We start from the raw sequence: 19,896 nt of genomic DNA on the forward strand, positions 1-19,896 counted from the left end.
TACTTGGCACCCAGTTGGTGCTCAGTAAATGCGTGTTTGATGGATGCGGGCAGCATTGAGAATGCTTAGCTTCAGTCAGGCACACCTCCCACACACCCCCACCACTCGCCCCCCACCCCCAACACACACCCCTTGGGAGCATGATTGGGTCTCCACAGAGTTATCCAGTGGGGTGGGGCGGTTGGGGAGGGAACCAGGGCTGGGGTGGGGCTGCAGAGGCAGCGAGGGCAGACTCTGCCCTGCAAATCCAGCACCCAGGGAACTCTGTTCTTCAGTTATCCCATCCCGAAGTTCCCAGCCAGGAACTGAGATCTGTCGGATCTCAAAAGTTTGTCCTGTTGGAGGGGGGGATCCCCAAGAGGGCACTGGGCAGCCACCCCTGGTGACCAAGGGGGAGCAAAAAGAAGCAAGAAAAAGGAAGGTGGTTCCGAGAGGCCTCTTCCTACAAGACACCCTACCTTCCCTCCCTCAACCCACTCCCACACTGCCTGACACCCTACCCTTGCCCCACCCCCTCCATCCCCAGAGACTCCAGGCCTGGGACCCCCTCCTTTGCCAAATGTCTGTGCCACCCACAGGTTCCGCCCATCCCGGCTGCTCTCTAGGTCCACTGGCCCCTGTCCAGCTGCTCTGGACCAAACAGCGCCTTGTAGGGTAAGAAAATCTGCTTTCTCCACGACAGCCGCGTCTAGACTCACGTGCTTGTCCCTCAAGCCTGGGGGCCCTCCAGCCGGCCTGGCTTATGGGAACTGCTCCTTGGCCACAGTGTCTGGTGCGGCTGACTAATGTGATGAAGCCTTCTGGCTCCCCAGGCTGGAGGAGACACAGAGATGCTGTGGCAGGCTGAAGACCCAGGGACTGGGAAATACAGAGGGGCTGTGGGCTGCAGGCCTGGGGAGGGCAGGGAAGGAGTCCCCAAGGCACAGATAGGCTGAAGGAAGGGCAGAAAAGGAAGAGGCAGTTTCCTGGGAGCCTCCTGGAAACCCATGTTCCTGTGCTCAACGTCACCCCTTAATAATGCTAACAACTAACATTTGTCTACAGCTTTACAGTTCATAAAGCTCGTTCACACATTTGCTTTCGTTCGTGAGGCTGGTATAATTATCTCTGGTTTACAAACGAGGAAACTAAAGTACAGGGAGGTTCAGTATGGTGAACGCAGAACTCCCAGTCAAGTGCTGACAGTTGCCCCAAGCCTCCTTCCCAACCTTAAAAGGCTTTCAAATGGCCCTGAGCCAGTATTGGGGCAAACCGCACCCCCACCGCCCCCCCCCCCACCATGCACAAACAACCCTCGGCCAAATCTCAGCCCAAGCCAGGTATTGACCGGAGTCCTGGAGCCAGGCCTGGGCCCCCTAAGGGGAGCAGGGAGCTGAGTCAGAAGCCAGATCCCGGAGGTGATGGAAGGATGGAAGCATGCAGTGGAGGGATGGGTATGATTCAGCGTGGTGGGAGGGGCGAGCAGCAGGAGAATACCTAACACGTGGGCTCCTGGGAGGGGGATGTAAGCTAAGGAAGAGGCAGGCCTGCAGGCCTGCAAAGCCAGACAGGTGCCACCCAAAGGACCTAATGCAGGACTGGGACGCAGGTCAGACACCGCCAAGAACTCCCTAATCTCTCTAATCATGAAGGTGCTGAGGACCCAGGACCACAGCAAAATGGGCTCTGTAATCTTGTCTCTGGCAGAACTGAGTGAAAGTGAAGGACAGAACAAGGCATACTACTCCCCGTCCAGGCACGCCCAGCCCCTCCCCCTACCCGTCTAATTCCCAGGCTCCTTCAGGGCTCTGATGTCTCTCAGTCCAGGCTCTCAGAACACCAAGAGACCGCTTGGCCAGTCTAGGGACCAGGTTCATCTGCCCTGCACTGTCCTCTATCCCAGGTCCACTGACCTAGGTTGATTACCCAGTGGTAATCTCCTTAATGAACTTCCCTGCTGGCTCAGATGGTACAGTGTCTGCCTACAATGCAGGAGACTCAGATTCAATCCCTGGGTCAGGAAGATCTCCTGGAGAAGGAAACGGCAACCCACTCCAGTATTCTTGCCTAGAAAATCCCACGGATGGAGGAGCCTGGTAGGCTACAGTCCATGTGCGACTTTTCCTTTTGAAACACTCCCTACCCTCTCTCATCTCCCCACCCCACCCCACCCCCCCACTGCCCAGGGCCAGCACTCTGTCAGCCCAGCAACCTGAATGACTTGAACTGGCCATGCACACCGACACCACTCCTCAACCTCAAAGAAACCGGGCTCAAATCCAAAGGAAGTAGTCTGACACCAAGAAAGGACTTTCATAAAAATAGAAAATGAGGCAGCCTCAGCTACGTCCCAAGAGGTACTCTCAGATGCATCTTCTTTTGGGATCTGGGTTCAACTGAAGGAGCAAGGGAGCAGAGGAAGGCTGTGGCACTTAAAAGCATCTGTTTTTACAAGAGGTGGGAATCAGGGTGGCCATTCTAGAAAGGAAATGACCTCAGAAGACTCCTGATGGCTTTTAAACCCTTTGAGCTGGGAGATTCTTTATCTCTGAGACTCAAGGATAATTTGCTTTCCCCACAGAACCCAGTTCAGGGACACGCCATGGGAGGAGGGCATTTAGAGGATGTCGAAAGACACACTTCAATGACTTCATGAACTGGCCTCTCTGGCATGTGCCTTGGGAATTTGGCCACTGCCTTGGGGCCAGGGCCATTTAAAATGCTTCCACTAGAGCAGCCAACACAGGAGAATGGACTAGAATGCACACTGGTTGAGAGCCCAAGCACCAGGCTAGGAGTGGGAAGGGTCACTGCTCACCCCGCCCAGCCCCGGGGCCCGCGGGCTCCCTACCAGGTCTCACGGCCAGCGTGGCAGCACAGCGGGCCTGGCCCAGCTCGTTGGTGGCAGTGGCTGCATAGCTCCCGGCATCAGCGGCCCGGGCCTCCCGGAGCAGCAGGGTATGCCGCTCGCCTTCTGCCCGGATGAGAAGGCGGCCATCACTGCGCAGCGGGGACCCATCCTTCTGCCAGGACACTGTGGGGAAGCAGCGGGGTGACCAGGTTGTCCTTGCCCACAGGGGCCCACTGGGGCCAATCTCCCCCCACCCCACCCCACACAGGGTCCACAGCACTCCTCTCCCCACCCCAGGGAATCCTGAGGACTGGCCCCTCAGTCACAAAAATCCAGGCCCACCTTCCCCTCTCTCCAGGGACTGTGACCCCCTAACACACACACACACACACACACACACACACACACACACAAGACACAGTAGTCCAGCCAGCCCCATGGAATGGATGATCTCCCCGTCTGGCCCCCATACCCCCTCCCCCCAAGGACTGGGGTGGGAGGCAGGGAGGGGGGAATCTCCCCTCCTTCTCTCAGTCTTAACCTGAGCCCAGGCCTAGCGCTCACCTTGGGGCGGGGGGTTGGCGGTGACAATACACTTGAGCAGCACGTCCACCCCCGGGGCCACCGCTGCATCTTGCAGGGGGATCTCAAACACGGGGGCCTCCAGGGGCTCTTCTCCAGCAGACACGTAGGAGTCATCCGAAGACTCTGCCGGACACGTGGGCGAGAGGGTGAGGGGACACGTCCCTGTGGGGATGACTCGGGGGAGAGGGGGCAAACCCAGAGAGAGGGCCTTCTGGAAGGCAAGGGCTGGAGAGCAAAGGGTCTCTCTCCCGAACCTCCTGAGACAGGGGAGAAAGGAAAACAGAAGGGAGTTCTCAAACAGAACAGGGCGGCGAGACTCTATGGTGGTTGGGCTACTTAATTTTAGCCACAGTTAGGGGGCCGGTTTGTGGAGGACGACAGGGACTGCGCTGTGTGTGTCTTTACACAAATCAGTCATCAATGATCGTAGATCAGGCCCTGTGCAAGGTGCTTTGAGGGGCACACGACTTCATAAGCTTCCACACAGAGAACAAGCCAATAGCAACCCAAGACCTAAGCAATGCTAGTGTGACAGGGCAATGTGTGGTAAACTGTCAAACTAATGAAGCCACTGGATTAAAAACGGGACAGCAAGTGCTTCCGGTAGCCAGGAGAGGCCTCATGAAGGTCAGCTTTGACTGTCCATTCACCAAACAGTAAGACTGCACTCACTGCTTACTCTGTATGGGTACCAGGGACACAGCAGGAAATAAGAGGCAGTCCCTGCTTACAGGAAGCTCGAACACACGAAGAGACCATAAAACTCCACAGTCGTGACTCTCTCTGGGTATCTTCTAATTCTGACATCCTATAAGCTAGATAACGGGCTTCCCAGATGGCGATAGTGGTAAAGAACCCGCCTGCTAATGCAGGAGAACTAAAAGACGCCGGTTCAATCCCTGGGTTGGGGAGATTCCCTGGAGAAGAAAATGGCAACACACTCCAGTATTCTTGCTGGAAAATCCCATGGACAGAGAAGCCTGGGCAGGCTAGAGTCCATGGGGTCCCAAAGAGTCGGACATGACTAAAGTGACTTAACACAATACACGAGCTAGATAACACACAGTGTCTGCAGCCAAAAGAGCCATGAATATCTCAGTTACGCTGTTTTCTAGTTACAAAACCTTGGACAAATTAGATAATCTCTGTGCCTCAGTTTTATCTGTAAAATGGAGCTGAAAAATAACACCCAACATCCTAGAGAACTGGCATGTAGATTAAAATAAAGTAACACACCCAGTTCACACAACGCCTGGAACATGGCTGTGGACACGCAATAACATGGCTAATAGAATGATGAACAGGTGCCTAATCATCTGTAAAGATTTTGAGACAATAATATGAAAATGAAGAATAATGTGATGAAAAAAAGGGGGGATGTAAGTGCACTGAAAAGAGACACCGACAATGTGTCTTAAGTGCAAAGGGTAGACATATCTGGCCTGGAAAAACAGCAGAGGCAGGAGTGAGCTGAGGATGGCTTCCGCAGTCTCGCACCAGAAGTGGCCCCAAGTTGATGTTCAGTTGAGCAGAGTTAGGGGCAGAGGCATTTGGGGTACTGGCCACCATCCATAGGAGTGTGAGACAACACACTGGTTGGCATGTGATCACAGTCAGCTAAGCCACGCAGGGACTCAAAAGATAGGAGAGATGAGGCTAGAAGGGAGGCTGGGTGAGATCTTAGTAGCCCTGATGGGTCAGGTGATTTGTGGGGATGAGAAGATCAATACTGAGAGCTGGCTGGCCCTAAGCTCAACAGTAAGAGGGACACGACCAATTATTTACCGAGATGGACTTTGGTCTCTTCCCCCACAGACCAGTGGGGGTGTGGAGGGTTTCCCCCCACCATTAGATCCTTGAACCAACAGCTCAGCAGGCCACTGGACCCAAGAAACATTATAGAAGGCATGGGGCATGGGATCTCTGCCCACATCTCGGCTCCGCCCAGCCTCCATCAAAACATTCTTCACTCTCACCATCGGACAGGTCATACACAAGGGGCCTTCAACAATCTTTCACTCAAACTGGAACCTGGGACCATGCCTTTCTTCTGAAACCACACCCTCGCAACTGCCTAGCAGTCTCGCTCTTTCCAGACATGCTCCCACCCAGGTCTCAGTCAGCACCTTCTCTACCCTCCCCGAAGCCTTACCGAGCTCAGGCGAGGTGGGCCGGGCCCGGCGACCTCTGCCCTGGCTGCGGGCCCCTCGGCGGTCCCAGGCCCCCCAAGGACCGTCCTCCTCCGGCCCTCTGCGCAGCCTCTTCTCGGCCTCGGGCCCCGCCCTGTTCTTCTCCAAGGTCTGGGGTACAGCAGCGCCCTCCTGGCCCGGCGTGGCCCAGGGCAGGAAGCGCACGGCCTGTGGCGGGGGCTCCCGCTTCCGACCCGGGGGAGCTTTCGTCCTGGTCTCGGGGGGCTCGGAGGTGGGGGGTGGCACCGGGCTCCGGCACTCCTGGATGGCTCTGCTCCGGGTCAGCGGGAACTGGTCCCGGCGCCTAACCTCCTGCTGCGGGCCTTCCCCCGGCTCCGTCCTGCCCGCTGGCCCGCGGCCCCGGGGCCTCCCTGGCTCATCCCCGGGCTTGTCCGCGACGCTCGCAGGGGGCGGCTGGGCGGCGGCGGGGCTCAAAGCCCGCGGGGTCTTGGGGGTGGAGGGCTGGGAGAAGAGCGGCGGCTCGCCGGGCTCTCGGGGGGACGGGGCGCGCTGCAGCGTGGCGCGCAGGGACTCGTGAGAACGCACCAGCTCCTCCCGCGACGTGGAGCGGCGGATGCGGCCCAGCTCCTGGGCGAAGCGCAGCTCGAGGTCGGACGCCGGGCTGCGCTGACGCGTGCGCTCGTCCAGCGAGGCCGCCTTCTGCTGGAATAGGCGGCGGCGCTCGGCCACGCTGCCCGCCGGCGCCCGCAGCTCCTCCTGCGAGGCCCCGGGCGTGCCCCACGGCCCGCCGCCCTCGGACTTGGGCTGCTCCAGGGAACGGGCCTTGCGCAGGGGCACCCAGGGCCGCAGGGGCGCCGGCGGCGAGTCGCTGCGCTCCAGGCTGCGCCGGCGCTCCTCGAAGAACTGCAGTTTGTCCAGGATGCGGGAGCCAGCGCGCACCAGCCTCGGGGAGCGCCCCAGCGCCGACTGGCGGCCCGAGGCCTCGCTCAGGGGCGTCTGGGGCCGGGACTCCGCCGTGCCCGCTAGCGAGGGCCCGGACGACTTGGACTTTTTCCCTCGCTTCTCTTCGGCGGTGGCGTCCTCGGGCGGCACCGGCTCCCGAGAGCGCCGGTGGGGCGGCGTGGGGGTGGTCAGGGGCTGGCCGCCGGGTCCCGGCGGGGGCCGCTTACCCACCCGAGGGGACGGTGGGGGCAGCAGCGCGGATTTGGAGGGGGGCGGCAGGGCTGGGCGACGGGGGGCTTCGCTGGCGGGCTGAGGCTGAAGGTCAGGCTCCTCCTTGTGCGGTCCGCTCTGAGGGACACTGCTGCGGGACCAAGACGAAGAGGGGCAGGAGATTCAGGAGGCCTCCCCTCCTAGACCTTCGGGTCGTGACAGAAATCGGGCGGTGGGCATGCTGGGAAGGCTTGGGGGTGACATCGGCCAGCCCCTCCTCCGCCCCCCAACCCCCCAAGAGGAAGGCACAGCCAGAGCAGGTGCTGGGGAGAGGCTGGCGGCTCTGGCCCCGGAAGATTGGGCTGGTGGCTGGGTCCAGGAACAGACTCAGCCCCAGGGGCTCTGGCCAGCCCCCTCTCCCCTGCCCCAGAAGCTGGGAAAGAGCAGAAACAGAAACTGAGTGGTGGGGGGAAATAAAAGGATGAGGCTGAAGACCCAAAAGATGAAGTGGGCAGGGAAGGCGGAAGGGTGGGATGGGGCGGGGCCCTCTCAGGAATTCAGCCTCCCATTCATTCCTGCCCCCAGCTGGCCCCCACAGCCCTGCCCTTCCTCAGCTGGGCATACCCCTTCACTGTGCCCCAGGAAGAACAGACACATGCCTTCCAGGAGCAGTGCCCTCATCCCCGGGATTGCCTAGCACCTCCTCAGACCTGAGCCCCCACCACTGCTGACAGCAGGTGACAGCTGAGGTCCCTGGAGTGGGAGACCAGGGTACCCAGGTTCCCTTGCCCTTTGATCAATCTGCCCCCGGCACAAGGCCTTTGACTTTGTCCTGCCCCTGGGAAAGTTACCTTGAGTCCTTGGAAACCACCCCCTGAGAAACACAGAAGCTCCCCAAAGGGGTATGCTCAGGAATAACTCAGCTCCAAAATAACTACTGCGTGGGCCTGAACAGTGGGTGTGGGAGAAGAGGAGGAAGGAAGGAGCTGGGCAGCCCCAGACTGCCCCTTTCACCTCCAGAACTTTGATGCCCAAGAGCTGGGCCTCAGTTTCCCCCATCTGGACTCTTGGGGGCACACCAAACATAGAGATTAGCAAGAAAAGGAATTGGAGATATTAGCGTCCTACCTAACACATTAGAGAGAGCTTAATAAAAACTTATGAAATGGCTCATTGAGTACTTATTGTGTGTCAGGCATGTACTGAATGCTTAAAATGCATTGAGTCATTTAATCCTCACAACAATCCTTTGTGACAAGGACTGTTATTATCTCCATTTACAGATGAAGAAACTGAGGTTTAGAGAGGTGAGGTGCCTTACCAAGGTAACACAGCTAGGAAATAGTTGGTGCTAGATTGAAACCCCAGTGGTCTGGCTTCTAAGCCCTTGTTCCCTCCAAAATGTCTAGGATTCTGGGGGCACAGAGAGGGAAGAAATAGTATGGTATTGGCCATGAGCATAAATTCTCCGGTGCCTGAGTGTCAGGCTACCTGGATCAGCCACCTACACAGCAAACCTCACCTCCAGCAGGGTGTGGGGTGGGGATGGGGGGCATGCAATCTAGAGTGCCCTAGGAAGAAAAACCTCAACCAGCCACCTGCAGGGAGGCAGAGTCTACTCTGGGGGAGGGACAGCAGAGGCCCTGAGGAATGGCCTGTGGGAACTGGGTGAGGCAGGGAGAGAAATTGGGGACAGCGGAGGAGATCTCTTGCTGGCAGTTTCAAGCTCCAGGCCAGCCTGTGTACCACAGACATCACTAAGGAAATGGGTTCCTCGGAAGTTGCCATAGCAACTCCAGGCTCTGGCTGGGGCCTGGCAAAGAAAGGCAGGGAAGGAAAAGGCAAGTCCAGGGCATGGGAGCGCCTGGTTAATGCCAGCCAGATAAAGCAAGGGTGCCTCCTCTGCACCTGCCCCCAGACCTCTTCTTTGCCTACCACCAGCCACCTCAGCCACCCGCAAAAAGGCCTCCCCCCACCAGGCTCTTTCTTTCTCCTCCATGATGGTACCTCCCCCCCACACACCCATACCCATCACAAATCAGGCCCCCCTCAGCTCCCCAAATGCCCCTTGATAACCTCTCTCATCAGCCACTCCCCTCTTCTACCATAGCACTCCCTTCTGTATCTGCCAGTCCCACATCTCCAAAACCGGCTCCAATGCCTCACTCCCAACACCTCGGCGCCTCACCATGGCCTCCCAGGACCACCTTCAACCCCACCCTGAGGCGTCTCCCACATGGGGTCCTCACATGCCCCCACCTCTATCACTCCGAGCCCTCTGCCTCCAGCCTAGCCCCCCAACCCCCAATCTCCATCCCACCCTGCCCCAGCCCCCTGCCGCCCACACACTTCACATCCCCCTGCTCTCCCAGGCCCCTGGCCCCAACAACCCCCTGACCACCTCGCTCTCTTCTGTCTCCTGGTTGTGCTCTCGCTCGCTCCCTCCTGCTCTCCCGGGAGCTGCCGTGCAGAAAGGTTCCGTTCCTCCCAGAAAAAGGCCCACATGGGAACAGGAATGTGCAGAGATGAAAAGGCAGCAGCTGCTGAGACAGCAGGCACGGAGGGGCCCCTGGTGGGGGGGGGGGAGTGGGGATCCTGGGGACAACTGGAGCCTGAATGGGTGAGGCGGGAGAGGGCCCCCGGGAGAGTGGAAATCTTGCAGGAGATAAGGAAGGGAGAGAGGGGTCCACGAGACCATGGAGATGACACAGTGAGCCAGGACAGGTGGGAGCGGGAGCATGTGGGTGGTGATGGAACAGGAGGAGGATGGAGCTATGTGGGAAGACAGAGTGGGCAGCTGGGGCCAGGAGAGGAAGCAATGGGGGGGTGGAGAAGTGCACAGAGGGATGGATGGTGCAGGGGACGTGGGGTGTGGACGCTGACGGACGGTGAGGGGCAGTGCGGGACGGCATGGTGAGGTGGGACAGTGAAGGGCCCAGGTAAGGCCGTTACTTACACGTGGATCGAGAGCGCCCGTCCTCTGTACAGGCTGAATGCGCTGCCGTACAGGTCACTGGCCACCGAAAGGCTATCCTCTGACCCCCAGCTTGCGCCCACCAGATTAGCTCGAGACGCCCGTACCAGCGGCTCCACCCCCAGGTGCCGTGGCCCGGCCCCGGTTGCCTGTGCTTGCCTTGGGCTGCCCGGGAGGCGGCGGGTGCCAGCCCTGCTGCCCGCTTCCTGCTCCAGGACCGTCTGCCCGCTGCCCCACCAGCTCACTTGCTCCTCTGAGGTGCCTGTCACGGAGGTCGGGGGTGTGTCCAGGGAGGTGCCCACCAGGGTATCAGAGCCCCCTAGGGAGAGGAACACGGTGAAGCCAGGCACCTTTGGAGGGAAGGCCACCTGCTGGCTCTGTGTGCACCCCAGAGAGCTCACCCGTGGGGGTGCTGAAGGCCCTGTCATCCCGAAGCTCCAGGCGCTGGGTCCCCTGCACGTCGCTGATGTCATCCTCGCCCGTCTCCGAGTCTGGAGGAGAAGGGGTCTGTGTGGGCAGGGCTCTCCTCCCCCTGACTCCGACTCTTCCCTCCTGCCTCCCCCGCAGCAGGCTCCCGCATCGCCACCAGAAGGACTTCCAGCATCTATCTTTTCTCCCTTTTAGCTCCCAAAGTCCCGTTGCCCATCCTGGGAGCCTCGGGGTCACCCCTCCCATGCCGGTCCTCTGGCTCCTCACCCCTGCCTCCGTGGTAGTGCCCTCAAAGCTACCTGTAGTCCCCCCACCCGGCCACTTGATGGACTGCAGGGCTGTAGCCCCTCCCCCTCCTCTCCGTCAGTGATAACTTAAGTTCCCGCACAGCCCCCCAGATAACAAGATCCTAGGTTCCTAGGCTCTAAAGTCTGGGTTCTGGTACCCAGGAACAAAGGGGAGTCACCTCAGAGTCGTATTGTCAGGGCACTTGACCAACCGCAGGGCCAGCCTGTCCTCCACCCCAGACCAGCCGGAACACATCAGGGTGCAGCTGAGGCAGGGTGAGGAGAGGCCGGGCCGGGCAGGGAAGCAGGGGAGTGGAGGGCTAGGGCAGGAGCCAGTTTCCTACCGTAACTTTGCTTTCTGCAGGAGCGGAAAACTTCGCTTCCATAGGAGCAGCAGGAGAGAGACATGGACAGACTGTTATCAGAGCGTTTGTGGGGTAGGGCATGGTGGGTAGGCAGGACAGAGGGGCCATCAGGGTACCCGGTGCCCAAAGATGCCCTGTGGGGATGGGGGTCGGGGGAGGGAGACACCTGGGATGAGCAAAGCATCTCATTCGCTGCCTGTCTGCCGGCCCCAGTGGGCCCAACACTGGGGAGCCAGATCTTTGGGGGATTCTTCCAATGACCTCAGTGATTCTGCACCCTTTGCACTTTCACCGGTGCTCCCACTGGCCACACACACACACACACGTACACACACATACACCCACTTGTACTCAGCCCAGCCACAGACCCAGGCCCCCCATTAGGGGTCAGGCCCACCTTCTGGTACAATATTTGCACTGTGCTTCGACCTCTCAAAAGAACCTTTCCATCTGTTCGGCATCATGACGTGACCTGCACCCTCTTCCCAAACCCTCTCTGCTACTGCTGAATGGTCCTCAAAAATGCGGTCATGCTGGGAGCAAAGTTTCTTGGGCATGTTTCTTTTAACTTTCCCAGATTCTATCAGGTTCTGTGCCTCAGTTTCTCCCTGAGTGCCATGACAAGCAGGAGCCACGTGCTGGTTGTAGAAGCATGGCACTTAACTCATCCCCACCTGGCCCACAGATGAAGAATAATAAGCCCGGGACCCATGACGGAGTGTGCCAGCTAACCCCCATCCCTTTTGCTAGGTCCTTTCTCAGCTGCAAGGGGCTTTCTTGGGTGGGTGGGTAGGTGGTTAGGTAGGTAGGTGGGTGGGGGATTGTGGGGGTCCTGTATCTCATGGGCCGTCTTCAGGCCTGGGTGCCTCATGAAGGGACATGGACAAAGAGGAGGAGTGTGCACGGGCTAGAGCAGGCAGCTCACGGTCCACGCACCATGGGTGAGTCGGCCAAAGGCCCGGCGGGAGTGGCCGGTTTTCTGAAAGAGAAAAGCCAGAATGAGGAGTTGAGGGGAAGGCTTCACTCCTGATGCTCCGACCTCCCTATACCTCTCATCCAAACCTCTGTATCAATCAGAAACTCGGCCCAGGGGCCACTGGGGGCAGAAGAAGTGGAAAAGACCCCGGCAGCCAGCTTCCCCTAAAGGGAATAAATATCTCCCGTTTTCCTTGCTTGTCAGCCCTCCCAGCTGGAGCTCCAGCGAGGCTCTGGGGAGGAGCTGGGGAGGAAGGAGGTAGGACTAAGGGTCAAACGCTGGTCAGAGGACTGGGGACCTGAGAGACACTCCCGGAGATAGAGAGGATGACTGATGTGAAGGAAGAGATTGGGAGGGGGGGCATGCTTGGATGACTGGGAGATGGAGGGACAAGGACACAGATTCCTGCTGGGGAGGCGGGGAAGGACAGACACCTGAGATAGGTGTCAAGAGGGCAGGAGGGTGATGCGGGGGCAGAGGGCAAGGTCCCCCAAAGGACGGTGAGCCTCAGGATAGCAAGAAGAAGGCCCGGGTCCACGGAGAACAGGGCAGGGCTAGTGGAATGCACTGAGCTCAGCGCGGATCCCTGCGCCGTTGCTTCCAGGAGCCCCGGAAGATGGAAGGCTCCGGAGTGGGGGGCTGGGGAGAGCCAGCCAGGGGCACGGAGGGGTTGGACAGCGGCGAGAGGTGGTACAGAAGCCCGTGGGCGCTCCACGCCGAGGGCGGCTGCGGGGGGGGGGGGGCCGGGGGTCGCGGCGATCGCGGGTGCTGTGGGTTGGGGGGGCGGGGGGCTCTGCCCTTGGGCGCGGGGAGGGGCCTGACGTAGGCCGGGGAGCCCCCTGGAGCGCGCCCTGCCCGCCGCCTCGGCCGCCAGGGTGGGGCAGGCTCGGCTCTGGCGCCCCCTCCCCCGGGCCCCGCCGCGGCGACCCGCCCTCCCTCCGGGGCGCCCAGCCCTTCCTGCCCCCTCCCGGCGCCGCCCGCCCCCGGAGCCCTCACCTGGAAACGCTTCTTCACCCACAGCTTCTTCATGGCGGGGGAGGGGGCCGGGCCGGCGGCCGGGCGAGGAGGGGACGGGCGGGGGCGGGGCGGAGTCGGAGGCGGGGCCGGGGGCGAGGCGGGGAGCTGGCGGGGGCCGGCGCCGGTGGCGGAAGGAGCCTCGGGGCCGCGGGAGCCGGGGCGGGGGGAAGACGGCGACGGCGGCGGCGGCGGCGGCCGGAGTCCGCCCTTCCCCCGCCAGCCCGCACCCCCCCAGGAGCCCCTTCCCTTGCTGGCTGCCCTGCGTCCCCGGGGGCGGCGATCACCTGCCTCGCGGCTCCCCCACCCCGCATCGGCCTCTTGGGTCCTGGGCACATGGGGAAACTGAGGCACAGAAAAGGGTGCAGTGGCCCCTAGGAGAGTTCGGGCCACTCGCTCATTGGCCGCCCAGCGCGGCGTCCACACCACCCCGCCCGCCTCCCGCGGGGCCGCTCCAGAAGGTCAGCCGCATCTCCACTGGCTCACTCCACAAACATGCGCGCCCGTCCGCCTTGCAAGGCAGTACCCAACACATCGCAGGGCCGCGGCGCCGGGCGGGGGCGCCCGGATCATACACAGGGCACGGTCCTCCTAGTGACCTGCACCCAGAACGCGAACCCCCTCAGGCTGCTCAGGAAGGTCAGAGAAGGCCCTCAAGTTCCCTTATTTTAGGTCCTCTGTCCCTGCACCCTGGCATACACACACACACACACACACACACACACACACACACACACACACACACACGAGCTAAGGTGCCCAAAGATTTTCCTGTTATTCACAAATATAACCCAACTTCTCATTCGTGGGTGAGCACACATCAAATTTTCTTTATCCTCCTGGCATTTCGTACCATGCATATTTTGCCTGCACAAAACGCTACCCCTCCCCACCCCCACACACAGTCATTATAACTAAGTTTCCTAGACATTTATTAAGTGCCAGGCACTTTATCAGGCTTCCCTGGTGGTTCAAATGGTAAAGAATCTGCCTGCCATGCAGGAGACCTGGGTTTGATCCCTGGGTTGGAAGATCCCCTGGAGAAGGGAATAGCAACCCACTCCAGTATTCTTGCCTGGGAAACCCCATGGACAGAGGAGCCTGGAGGGCTACAGTCCATGGGGTCGCAAAGAGTCAGACATGACTGAGCAACTTCAGGCACTTTATAAACGTTACCTCACTGACAACAACCCTGTGAGCTTGAAACTCTCATGAACATTTAACTGACTCCATGTAATCAACAAGTGACTAAGGCTCAGACAAGTCCTATCACTTAGCCAAAGCCGCACAGGTTCTGTGCCTCCATGATTGCCCAGATCGGAATCCCCACCCCAGTACGCACAAGTGGTGCCAATCCTGGTTGCTGAGATGTGACTACAAAGTCATTATCATTAACACTGACAGCATACTTAGTATTTACCAAGCAATGGCCTAGGCACTTTATATGAATAAACTCAATCTGTGCACAGAGGCACAGAGAGGTTACTTGCCCAAGGTCACAGAGCCTGTAGTTGGGAGCCAGGGATTCTCACCCAGGCACCGTGACTGAGTTACTGACCACCATGCCATAAAACCTCATATGCTGATTGGTTAGGAGGACCCTAACTTTTTTTCTTTAAAGCATGGGTCCAAAATAAATACTGAGCCAACTGATGAGTTTTGTTCAGCCTGCACAATATTTTAAGTGGGGCAAGCCTGCTCAAATTCAACTGCTGACAAGACCACCCCTCTCCTTTTCAGTTTCTACTTGGCTCCTGAAGTTGTTTGAGTTTTGTGGCTCTTTAAAGTTTTAGGGTCATGTCTTGTATGTTCTGAGTGCCTTCAGGCAGTCCTGTTACCCAGACCCCCAGATGCAGAGGTTGCACCTACAGACACACACACAGGACGTGCAATGAGAAGGGGACACGTGTATGTCTTTATCAGTTCCAGCCGGAGGACTCTGGACACACATAGGCAATTTCCCTGCCCACCCCCCAACACACCCACTCACAGATGGGTGAGCTTAGTAAGGAGAGGGGGTAACTTGAGCCCCTGTTCCCCAGGAGAATCCGAGGGGCTGGCACATTCCATAGCAAAAATAACCAATGGGCAGCAGGCGTGAGTGACGGGACAGCTGGGCTGAAGAGGGGCACATGAGACTCGGTTCCTGCTCTGGGCTCGCACTGCTCACCCACACAGGCCAGCCTGGGGCATGCTCTCAGGGTGGGCCTCCCCGAGCTGGCCCCTGAATGCCCCATTTTCTTCCAAGGCTGGGCAGCTGGGCCGCCTTGCCATTTCTCCAAACCAGACTTCCAACTTCTGCCCCGCCAGCATGTCCCCTTAACCACAGAAAAGCCATCATCATACCACGTCTCATCTCTCACAAAGACCCTCCACTGAGCCAGACACCCACACCCCCCTCTTTCCTGCCTTGCTCTAGCCTTCTCCCTTCCTTCCTCCTGCTCACCCTGCTCTGATTTTCTGACATACTATATAATTTTCATAAAGTTATGATTATTGCATACATAATGTGTTCCCTCCCTGGAATGTCATCTCTAAGAGGACAGGGATTTTGGTCTTCCCCCCTCCCCCGACTCATAAATCTCAAGCACCTAGCACAGTGACGGGCACTCGGTGGACACTCCGTACATGTGGCACATGGGAGGGGGCACAGAGCTGCTGGTGGTGAGGATGGGGGTGGGGCGATGGGGACTATGAATCTTGCTGGAGCAGGTCATTCTCCAGTCTTCCTCCCATCTCTGTTCTGACCCAGACCCTTTTCTAGAAACTGGAGACATGACCATCTTGTTTCTTCCTGGGAGGGCTGCCCTCCCTTTAGGAAAGTTCTCCTGTGTGGGCTTTGGCTGACTTCACAGCCTCTCTGTTCTCTTTCTCCCCTTCCAGGGCTCCTCACTGCTCCCGATCTGGCCCCTCCCCCTCTCCCTAGTTAGGACTTGTCATGAATGGAGGGGGCCACTCTCCATACCCATTCCCAACTCCATGCTGGTTTCCTCCTGGCTTTTCTTCCACACTGTCCACATTCTAGGTGAAATAGATGATACTGTATCATCCAGCTGCAGGCAGTTCCTGCTGGAGTCCCCAACCTTTCTCTTGCTAAATTGGCCTTCCCTCCTTCTCTCTAATCTCTCCTCTCCATGCCTTCAAGTCTCCTGCATGGTTTACTACCATCTGTTAACCTTTGGCCCTTCTGGTTGGCACTGGGGTCTCCCAGGCCCTGCCTATGAGACTTCTGACTGCCAAACACGGTGAGCATCATCAGCTTGTGCCTTCCCTTGGCTGTCCTCTCTTCTCCTTAACCCCCACCCTTCAGTACAGGCCTCCCTCTCCAGTCACACATGCCCCAAGCTTTGAGGGTGGCGCTTGCCCTGATTACTTGATTGGCACATAGTTTCTCAGCCCATCCAAATGGGAGCCTGATGTTTTGACAGAGAAGAATGCCTGCCTATTTTGGAGACAGCAGAGGCTAGGGAGAGAGTGGAGATGCTGGCAGAGGGATACTTGGGGATACCGACAGAGGGATAATTGCTAGATCCTAGCCTCAGTCTTCCCACGCTTCTCTTTCTGAGGACAGGCACTGTGGACCTAGACTCAGATCTGGCTCTGTCACCTCATTCGCTATGTGACGCTGGGTAAATTCCCTCTTTGAACTCCAGTTTTTCTTCTATGTATAATGGTCATAACAGTAACCTGGAACTTAGAAGACTAAATACTGAAATAAGACAGGGTGCTTTACACATGTTAAATACTCTACAAGTATCCTGCATCTCTGCCATCTTCACTATTCCTAGTCTTTCCTCATTTCTATACCCCCAAATCCCACCCTCCTATTTTGCATCCTCCAAATTCTCCAGCCTGCAGCCCTCTTGTCTTCTCAAGGCCCCAGCTTCCCCAACCATGCCAATATCCCTCTATCCCTGAGCTAACATCTTGGGCTTCAGAAGTGCCAGGAACCTTAGCATCACCCCGTCTTGCCGAGCCAGATGGCAATCCCAGCCAGGAAACTGCCTCCTTCTCTCTGCAGCCAGATCCTGGCTGGACTTCCTCGAGAACCCTGAAGTCCTCCTGGTATTGATCCCAACCAAGAAAGTTTTCCATGAGGAAGTCTGAGCAATGCTGAGCTGTTTGCCCAACTGACCTTGACCAGACCTCTCGCTGGGCAGGAACTGGTGGAAGGTGGGTAGTAGAAAGAGGAGGAAGCCAGACTCAGCCAACATCACCAAAGCAAAGCCCCTCCCTCACCAATCAGGTGGGAGGGGCATAGTAGTCAAGTCCGTGGTTCTTGGCAGTGGGACAGACCCAGGCTTCCATCCCTGCCTTGCCACCTCCTACCAGTACAACCAAGATGCTTCATTTAATCCCTCTGGGCCTCAGGTTCCCTAGGGCTGCTGTGGGACTTAAATGATACATCAAAGGGTACAAGAGCATATTGCCTGCCACACAGCAGCATATTACAATTCATTGCTACTAAGAATTATTACCAGTGAATCATAATTGCAAAGCTGCTATTGGGGCAAAGCTTTTATCAGTATGAAAAAGTTCTCAGATGTGACTTGCTGCAGCCCAACCCTCTTCCTGTTTTGACATGAGTGGCAAAAGGTCTCCAATCCAGTCCCCCAGCACCCAGGGTCCTTTCCTCACCCCAGCCTTTCAAACATGCAATTCCACTAGAGCAGCCTGCAGACTGGCCTCCTGGCCTCTGGCTAGGTATGCCCAGCCAGGGCTCAGCTCTGCTGACCCTGCTACCTGGATTCCAGAGGGGCTGGGGGCGCTCTAGCATCCTGTCACTCCCCCCACTCTGGGGGACCAAGGAGGTTCTCATCTTCAGAAAGGCCCTCCCCTCCATACAAAGGACAGCTCCGCCTCCCTTTTCTCTCTCCTCCCTCCAGAATTTAAGAGGTAAAAAGGCCCCCAGAGCCCAAACTCAGAGGACTGGGTTCTGAGATCTGGGATGGGCATAACTAGCTGTTTGTCTTTAAGCAGACAGCTAGTCATGGCCTCCCCCTCTGCTCTGGACTACAGCATCCTCACCCGTAAAAGGCAGCCTTTAGGACGTGCAGTTCTCTGTGGTTCTTTCTGACTCTAAACAAACATAATGACACCAAGCTCCTTCTCAGCACTTCGCTCTGCCCCGTATCTCTCTCCTCCAAGTGTGTTCTCATCAACCTATAGATTGTGCCTTTATTTATGTTCTGTTTTCAGCCCCCTTTGCCCCTGAACAGACCCCCCCAAGGAGTCTGATCCCTCCCCAGCTCAGAGTTCTGCCAGGACGAGCCCCAGCCCCTGAACCCAGAGTGGGTGCGAGGAAAGCCTGTACCTGGCCAGGTGTGAAGCCAACCAAAACAAGCCAGCCTTGGCCTTCTCGGTCATTGAAGAGGAAGGTGGGCAGGGCAGAGCTAGGGAGAGAGTGGAGATACTGGCAGAGGGAGGCCGAGCCCCTGCTCTAGCTCCTGACAGCTGCACCCCACGGCCTTCTTTACCCTCTGGCTGCTGAGTTCCTTCAGGATGCTAGAGCCATGTAGCCCGCTATACCCGGAGAGCATGGTATGCCTCCTCTTCAGCCCCTCAGCATGTCCCCCTATATGACACTACCCAGCCAGAGCGAGAATTCCCTCCTGAAAATGTCCAGGACAAACTCATGATCTCCAAGCTCTTTGCCATCTCCCTCAATTGCAGTTTTCTTCCTCAGAAGTCTATTTCTTAAGACTCAGTCTGCTGAGATTCTGTCTTCAGCCTAGAGAAGAACTGGTTGAGGGGCCGAGGAAGTCAAAAAGGAAGCCTAAAACACTGACCCAAGGAGATTCGGCCCTGGCCTGCACCCATACCAGCCCCAGCAGGACCCTGAGCACAGGGCCAAGTCTTATGCCCCTTCCCTTCCACCTGGGACCATCACCCACCCCTTCACACACACAGGCAGGGCCATGCCCCCTTCCATGCCCTTTGAACCTCGGGTAGACATGGCCCATGCACTTCCCATACCAATTCCACAAACCCCTCATCTGCTGGCACCACCAGACCCCTGCACTGCCCACCCGTGCACATGCACATGGGCGTGCTTGCGTGTGGATTCTCAGGCATTCCCCTCCATCTGTGCTGGGAACCCCCAACCCAGGCTCTACCGCCTGCTGCTCTGCACCTTCTCCGTACTTGTCCACCCACTGGCCCCTTCCAACCAGCCTAGTGCTGACCACACCAACCTACCCTGGCAATGGACTTTGAGGAGTTCTGACCCATCCCCTCAACACCACAGCCAGACCAGGGGAGCCCGTCTCCTCCTTAAGACATACAGGCACGTCTGAAGAGGCAGATTCCGAGTCTAAATTATGAGAGCCGGTGAAAACAGTTTCCCCAGGATGCCCCTCTCTACAGGGAAACTAGGAGGGTTCCCACTATGCAATGCTCAGAGAGGCCTGAGTGGGGCTCAGGCTTGGCTTACCAAACGCTGACCCTTAACCTCTGACCTTGACACCCGCTTTTCCTGCACTTTCCTCTTGACGGGCACTCCTGGGTCAGTACAGCTAAGAAGCCAGAGCACCCGGAGAAAGACTGATGAACAGACGCCTCCACCGAGCGGCGGCCCGGCCCGGTAACCTTCTCTACCTGTGAGCACCCCCCTCCCCCCGGCTTGGCCCCCACCTCCCCATTACCTCCGACCTCCAGCACAGTGAGAACCGCCTCGCAGGAGGCCTGGCCCCGCTCGTTCTGGGCCCTGCAGCTGTACACGCCGGCATCCCGCGGCCCGCAGCTCCGCAGCCACAGGCAGCTGGGCTCGGGGGCCGGCGGGGGCAAGCGCTGCCCATCCCGGAACCAGCTGAGGCTGGGCTGGGGCGTCCCGCTCACCACCACCCGCAGCCGCACGTCGCTGCCCGCAGACACCGCCGCGTCCTTCAGGGGCCGCAGGAAGACCGGCGCCCCGGCCACCGCGGCCGCCGCCCCTCCGCCGGCCCCCACTTTGGCCCTCTTCGGGGGCACCCCGGGGCTGGGGGGTGCCCTGGTGCCCGCGTCCTCGCCTCGTGTGCCCCGGGCTTTCTGCATGGCCTCTGCGAGTTGAGCTGGGGAGACGCCGGAACTGGACGGCCACGGGGGCACCCGGGGGATGTTGCCCTGGGAGATGAGTCCTGGGGGGCCGGCGCCCTG

The 19,896-nt window shown here is 58.5% G+C and overlaps 1 protein-coding gene across 1 annotated transcript in view; it reads right to left on the reverse strand.

Annotated features, from left to right (window-relative positions):
• SPEG (striated muscle enriched protein kinase) overlaps positions 1 to 12,783 on the reverse strand; it is a 51,360-nt gene extending 38,577 nt beyond the window's left edge. Inside the window, exons 1-8 of the mRNA XM_061148667.1 lie at positions 12,745 to 12,783; positions 11,709 to 11,751; positions 10,752 to 10,781; positions 10,093 to 10,182; positions 9,674 to 10,010; positions 5,568 to 6,868; positions 3,395 to 3,538; positions 2,831 to 3,013 (exon numbers count right to left, since the gene is read on the reverse strand). Coding sequence (XP_061004650.1) covers positions 2,831 to 3,013; positions 3,395 to 3,538; positions 5,568 to 6,868; positions 9,674 to 10,010; positions 10,093 to 10,182; positions 10,752 to 10,781; positions 11,709 to 11,751; positions 12,745 to 12,777 — 2,161 coding nt within the window. The 5' untranslated portion in view covers positions 12,778 to 12,783. The remainder of the gene's footprint in view (positions 1 to 2,830; positions 3,014 to 3,394; positions 3,539 to 5,567; positions 6,869 to 9,673; positions 10,011 to 10,092; positions 10,183 to 10,751; positions 10,782 to 11,708; positions 11,752 to 12,744) is intronic.
• Positions 12,784 to 19,896: the final 7,113 nt, after the last annotated feature.

This window comes from Dama dama, chromosome 8 (assembly GCF_033118175.1).
Source record: "Dama dama isolate Ldn47 chromosome 8, ASM3311817v1, whole genome shotgun sequence".
Classification (NCBI taxonomy): Eukaryota; Metazoa; Chordata; class Mammalia; order Artiodactyla; family Cervidae; genus Dama; species Dama dama.